At 39.4% G+C, this 6078-nt stretch overlaps 1 protein-coding gene across 4 annotated transcripts in view; it reads right to left on the bottom strand.

The window, feature by feature from the left end:
• Nucleotides 1–1507: 1507 nt before the first annotated feature.
• The window catches only part of fhit (fragile histidine triad diadenosine triphosphatase), a 354989-nt gene continuing 350418 nt past the window's right edge, over nt 1508–6078 (bottom strand). For all 4 annotated transcript variants that reach the window (XM_074649332.1, XM_074649353.1, XM_074649343.1 and 1 more), the window contains 2 exons: nt 4112–4222; nt 1508–1653 (listed from right to left, as the gene is read on the bottom strand). In XM_074649332.1, the coding sequence (XP_074505433.1) occupies nt 4115–4222 (108 nt within the window). In that variant the 3' untranslated portion in view covers nt 1508–1653; nt 4112–4114. The remainder of the gene's footprint in view (nt 1654–4111; nt 4223–6078) is intronic.

The following is a 6078-nucleotide window of genomic DNA, read 5'->3' as shown; positions in this document are numbered from 1 at the left end:
ACACAGAGAGAGGTATTTATTATGTAAAACAAAATATATATAAACTGGGAAAAAAAAGTTCGGAAACTTGTGTTTGGTGGATTATTTCTCTGTTGTTACAATGCTAATCGGCATTGTATTTTACATGGTTGGAAAGCCTGTTTATTTACCTTCACAATGATGTCCAACTTGTAAGGATCATGCATTTGTGGGATGAGCAGCACAGCTGATTATGTGGGTAGCGCCCAAGAAAAATTTGCCAAAATTTTCATATAATTCACATAGACTTTATAAGAAGTGGACGTAGTCACCGTTACGTCATCCATGGGTTTGGGGACTATGGTTTTGAAGCCTCAAATTCGGCATTTTGGCCGTCGTCATCTTGATAGTTGGTCGTCACCATCTTGGTCTTTTGCAAAAAGAAGTGACATGAGAGGGTGGAGCTAAGTACAACCGAACGATGAATAAGACAATTTTAGGCGACCAAAAAGGATATAATTAACTTTCATGAACTGAAAACACATTGTAAAAGGGTTCAAGATGTAAAACAAAAGCACGGACAACTCTTTGTAAGACCAGACAACACTGTGGTAGCGACCTGTCAACCACAAGGTAGCCCCGCCCTAAAGCATCCCCTGCTTTTTCGTCTGTTTGACTCTAAATGGGACCATCATTTACTAAATGAACATCACGCTGTATTGAAGATGTGACGGCCTCAGGGTTGGCCCTTCCTTTTCCTTGTTGTTGACTGTGTCCTCCCCTTTGCTGCTGCAGGCACCTGAAAGGCCTCGTCAGAGAGGCGGCACACCTGAGCAGGCTCAGGAGGCTATAAATCAAATCTGCAAGATCCTGTCAGTCTCTTCCCTGGGCCCGACTGATTTGCCATTCGTTTGTAGTTTGTTTCACACACACACCTCTCACATTGCATACTGTACATACTGACCTGCTGACAAACACACCATATTATACTACTTACTTAAAGCTTCAGTAGGCAGAATATTGTTGGCATCATTGGGCAAAAATTCCATAATAACTTTTCAGCTAATTTTAATTCAAGTGTTCTGAGAGATAACTAGACTTCTGCTCCTCCTCATGGCTCTGTTTTCAGGCTTTAGAAAATCTAGCCCGTGACGGGAGACTTTGACCAATCACAGGTCATTTCATTGAGAGAGCGTTCCTATTGGCTGTGCTCTGGCTGGTGGGCGGTGTTTTGTATTTCTTCAACTTGATCTCAACATGGCTGCCGGGTCACAAACTTTCTCATTTCACAGCTAAACAGTACACTACAAGATGTTTCTGAAAACATTTGAGGAGAGAAATAGGCATTACAGTAACATAATATTGAATCATATTTGATCAGTGCTGCCTAGCTTGACCGTTTGGTCGTAGCTTGCGAGTGATTGACTGCTGCCTCCGTTGAATGAACAGCCAATAGGAACGCTCTCTCTCTCAAATGACCTGTGATTGGTCAAAGTCTGCGTTCACGGGCTAGATTTGTTTCTAAGAATGGTAGCCAGTACTCACAAGCTGTTTATTTGCATTTTATTTTAGAAAAGAAACACATCAAATCTATGGAAGTGAAGGTAAAGGTCCACATTAATGTCAGGTGTCCCTGTAATCCTCCAGTCCAGTCCAGTCCACTGCTGACTCTGATGTGGAGTGTAGAACACCATCCTGGACAGAAATGTAAACACAGTTTCAGTTCATATTTATTTAAAGTTTTTCCAAAAGTAATTGTGAGTTGGGAAATTAAAAAATGTGGAACATAGAAAATCATGATAAAATAACAATAAAATCCTTCATAGAGTTGACACTCGTGTAGTTTGAAATATCAAATGTGCAAACATGTGATTAAACTTCATAATTGTGACTAAATCTTCACATCTGTCTCATAATGTTGAGTCTGGAAATCTCAAGCCTTGGGCCAAGAACGGCAGAGATCCCAGCTCAATATTCTTCAATGTTCAATTTTAATGATGTCAGAAAGTCAACACAGGTTACTCAAATGAATCACATAATGCTGTACAAGTATTTTGCAAGAAGCAGAGTTTTCATCGTGTTTAATATCAACAGACACAAACACAACCAAAACCCGAGCAGGTCCGGACACGTCTGTCCGGACGCAACTGCCCGCGGTCTTTACATCATAACCTTATATACTTGGAACAAAGAACTCACCCCTCTTTTCCTGTCATCGTAAATTGTAGTATTCCTCAATTCTACTGGTCTCTGTTTTACTAATCAGCATATACCCTCTGCCATACATATGACCTTGGTACCTCCTCTGCCAGATTCCCTGTTTTGGGCCCCCTGCAGCTGCAAGGTTGCTTGGAATTTACATGACATCACTAGAACTGTAAGTTACAGTGGCCAGTGTGAGTATTACAGCACTGGGGTCAATACAGCAGCACTAGGAATATATGCTGTTTCAATAGTAAAAACAGTGTTATAGGATTAATACTTTTATCATTGTTTATCACATTTTTATATAGTTACCAAGGGATTACTTCCACAATAAGTATTAACTAAAAGAACTAGTATGAATATAATTTGTATTTATCTAAAAAACACATTTGACATTCTATGGTTTATGATTGTGTACACATTATTTTTTGTGAAATATAATAATGCCTTTTAATGAAGCATATAACAATGTAATAGAGACACTAAAACTATTGATTGATAAACAATTGAACTTTGATCAAAACGGGCCTCTTATGCCAGAAGTCCCTTTACTTTAGGTGTCAAAAAGACAACAGTAGGATTACGAGTCTGCAGACATGCATAGACAAAGTGGTGCTTTTAGCTAGATGCTAACATGCTCACGATACTGATGCAGTTCTAAAGTTCATCATCTTCACCAGTGTCTGAGGGGCGGGGGCTAGCATGTAGGGCAGCTTTTATGGCACTGCATCGCATTTTCTTAATTTTAAGGCCACGTTAGAGGGCACTGCATCATGTTTTCTCCACTGGAACGGCACTCTAGAGCAGTGCTTCTCAACCCCTGAATTGATACATATTAGGTCACGGAACCCCATTTGATAAGATTTCTCTTCAGGGACTCCTGTCTGATAGGATTTTGGTTGTTGGATGCTGTGATAATCTGGCGACCTGTCCAGGGTGAACCCCGCCTTCACTTGAGATCAGCTCCAGACCCCCACCCCCGATAATGGATGGAGGATGGATGGTTGTGATTAAGACCAGAATTCTTGTCAACTACAGTTGAGGAGGAAACCATGGAGGAAGTGAAACATATGATTGCCGTGGTGATATTCAAACTGGTCACTGAAATTATTAATTTTAATTTTCCGTTTTTACCAGCCGCGAGTTGATCAGTGATTTAAAAACATTTAAATTTAAAAATATTTAAATTTAAAAACAATCTGTATCAGCCGATAAGACTCACGATCGGCAATCTGTACCTGCGGCAACAAAATATGTGATCGTGGCATCTCTAAAAGTTAGATTTGCTCCCTTTTTATCTGCCGATTTGATCCGAAACTCAAAACCGTGATACGATCCAAACCGTGAGTTTTGTGATCCGTTTCACCCGTAATCACAACCGTGAGAGACACAATCATTAAACTTTACTGGTGTATAGTTGAGATCAAAATGAAGGTTGAGTTTGAAGATGGGTGTGGTCCAAGCAAGGGTGCCGGAAGTAGGGAGATAGAAAGTGGGAAAGGGGTAATTGCACCATATGATGGTCTTTAGTTTATTTATGTGAATTATTGAGCACATTTAGATATAAAAATAGCTAGCTTTATATATTACCAAAAAAAAAAATTATTTAGTCTAACCATTTGGCAGTACCTCCGCATCCCACTAGATGGTGCTCTGAGCTGAGATAGCTGACCTATAGTGGGCACTTCATCACGTTTTGCAAAGGAAACAATAATGTCTGTTCAAAATGTTGTGCCACTCCATTGAGTAAATGTTGAGATATTTCAAAGGATTGGTAAAAACCGTCAGGGGACCACCAAGGTAATTAGGATTCATCCACAGCAGCATGAATGTCCGTACAAAATTGTATGGCAATCCATGAGATATTTCAGACCAGACCACAGCGGTTGACCGACAGCCAGTGTTATTTGGATTAGTCAGGTAATGTTTTCCCCCCTTTTTTTTTTACCATTTAGGGCTTCTCAAGCTGTTTCCTCAACTCTGAAGCTTCTGCTGCCATCTCCTCTTCCGATCTCCATCTGGAGGGAGCGTCCTCATCTTCTCGATCGTGCTTCTGCAACTGCAAAAACCAACAGTGTAACAGTGCGATGTCACAACAACGTTGCTCCTGTATGTTTGGTTTACCATTCAATATTATGAACCTGGCCTTGAAGAATTGTGTGAAATGTATCCAAAACTAAAATGGCACAAAATAAAACACATCACAAATCCCATGATGTCACTTGCATTGGATGTAGTTTAAACCAAGCTCAATGTGACACTACTGGGTCTCTGCAATGGTGGGCACATACTTTATCCTCTGCACATGATTAGTTCAACTAAATATGCACATGCATTTTGTGTTTGGTCAGTTGGTCATTGGTTAATGAAATGATGTCTTATAGGCAAGAGTAGACAAATGCATTGACTAAGCAAACAGAGACCACTATAGACGACTCCACCTGTGATCCTGGACCCAGAGTTATCATTCATAACTACTTCTCTCTACCATCAGTGAATTCAAATTTTAGCCAAATATTTTGTTTTATTAAAGTATAGGTTCCCATGTTTTCAAGTTTGTCTTGAAACAATACCAACATACCCATAATGTGCATCGAAAGAGTTATTGGTCACTGGCGTCATTCCTCCTGTTTATACTGTCCGTGAACAGATCCCTATACAAACGTGGTCCTTCATCACTTACGTGGTAAGTGATGAAGGACAAACTCACTGAAGATAATTTGAGGATTCAGCAGTCTAAGTTAGTCAAATCAATTGATTATCTTCCAAAATGATGTGACCCACAATGTAGTTATCTTTTTGTTTCTGTATATATATCTTATTTTGATGTAAAATGTACTTTATTTTTGGGATTGGTAATCTGTTATTATATCATGGGGATTGAAAATTGATACATCCTTCAATTTCAAACACTACCTTTTTATTAACTATTAATTAAATTTTTTTTTTTTTTTATTTTGACCCTGATATGTCTCTATACATTGCCCCAATAAATCAAATCATGTACAGATTCTGTGACCCATTAAGCAGGATCAGAAGGAGCAGCATGGGGCCCAGTTTCAACTGCCAGGGCGGCACATGGGGAGATGTCATAATCAGTTATTGTTTAGACAGCGCTGATCTGCAGGCCAGTCCCAGAGGCCAGGATCCTGAAATGAAATGTCTTATATGCCAGACTACAAACATAAAACAAACAGCACAACATGCTCAGTGAAGAACTATATGTCCTTGAGATATATATGTCCATTGCGTGCTATTTTTACACTGCAAAAATCTGGTCTATTTTTGCAAATATTTTCGTCTAATATGGAAAACTAAAATGTTTCGGCCGAGTGAAAAAATACAGTGAGATTGTGATATTAATTTCTTACTTAATTTCTTTCATGTAAAACACCTCACGTGGCTTCTGGCCTGCATAGTTTGCTGTCTCTCACTCTTAACACGTCTGCGAGTTAAAAGCACCAGGGGGGTCATTACATCAATACAGTTCTGCTTTCAGCACTGTCCTGTTTTGTTGGCTGCATCTCTGCCCTGCGGCTCCACTCCCAACAGATGTGACCCTGGGTGGAGAGCTTGTCGGGGCAGGCCTTTAACCAAGCTGAAGAAAAAGCCTGTCATGTGACCGGGGAATACATCTCGGAAGATGGAAAGTAAATTAGTACATTTAAATTTACTCAAGTGCTCTTCATGAACACAATTTAAAAACCTGGTACCACCCTTCAACCCTGACAAACAAAATAAATTGTTTGTCAGTGCATTCTGTTCCTGTTTCTTGCTCTTTTTGGAAATTTTTTAGAAACATTATTATTGTATTATGTCATTTCTATTCAGTGAAATTCTTACATTTGTTCAAAATAATACTAAAAGGAATGGCAGTTGCAGATTTGAGATGACAATAATTAGAGTCCTTAAACA

The sequence above is a fragment of the Sebastes fasciatus genome, chromosome 1 (assembly GCF_043250625.1).
Source record: "Sebastes fasciatus isolate fSebFas1 chromosome 1, fSebFas1.pri, whole genome shotgun sequence".
In the NCBI taxonomy this organism is placed as follows: domain Eukaryota; kingdom Metazoa; phylum Chordata; class Actinopteri; order Perciformes; family Sebastidae; genus Sebastes; species Sebastes fasciatus.
Note: the sequence above shows the minus strand (reverse complement) of the source record. Positions and strands in the feature narration are given on the sequence as shown.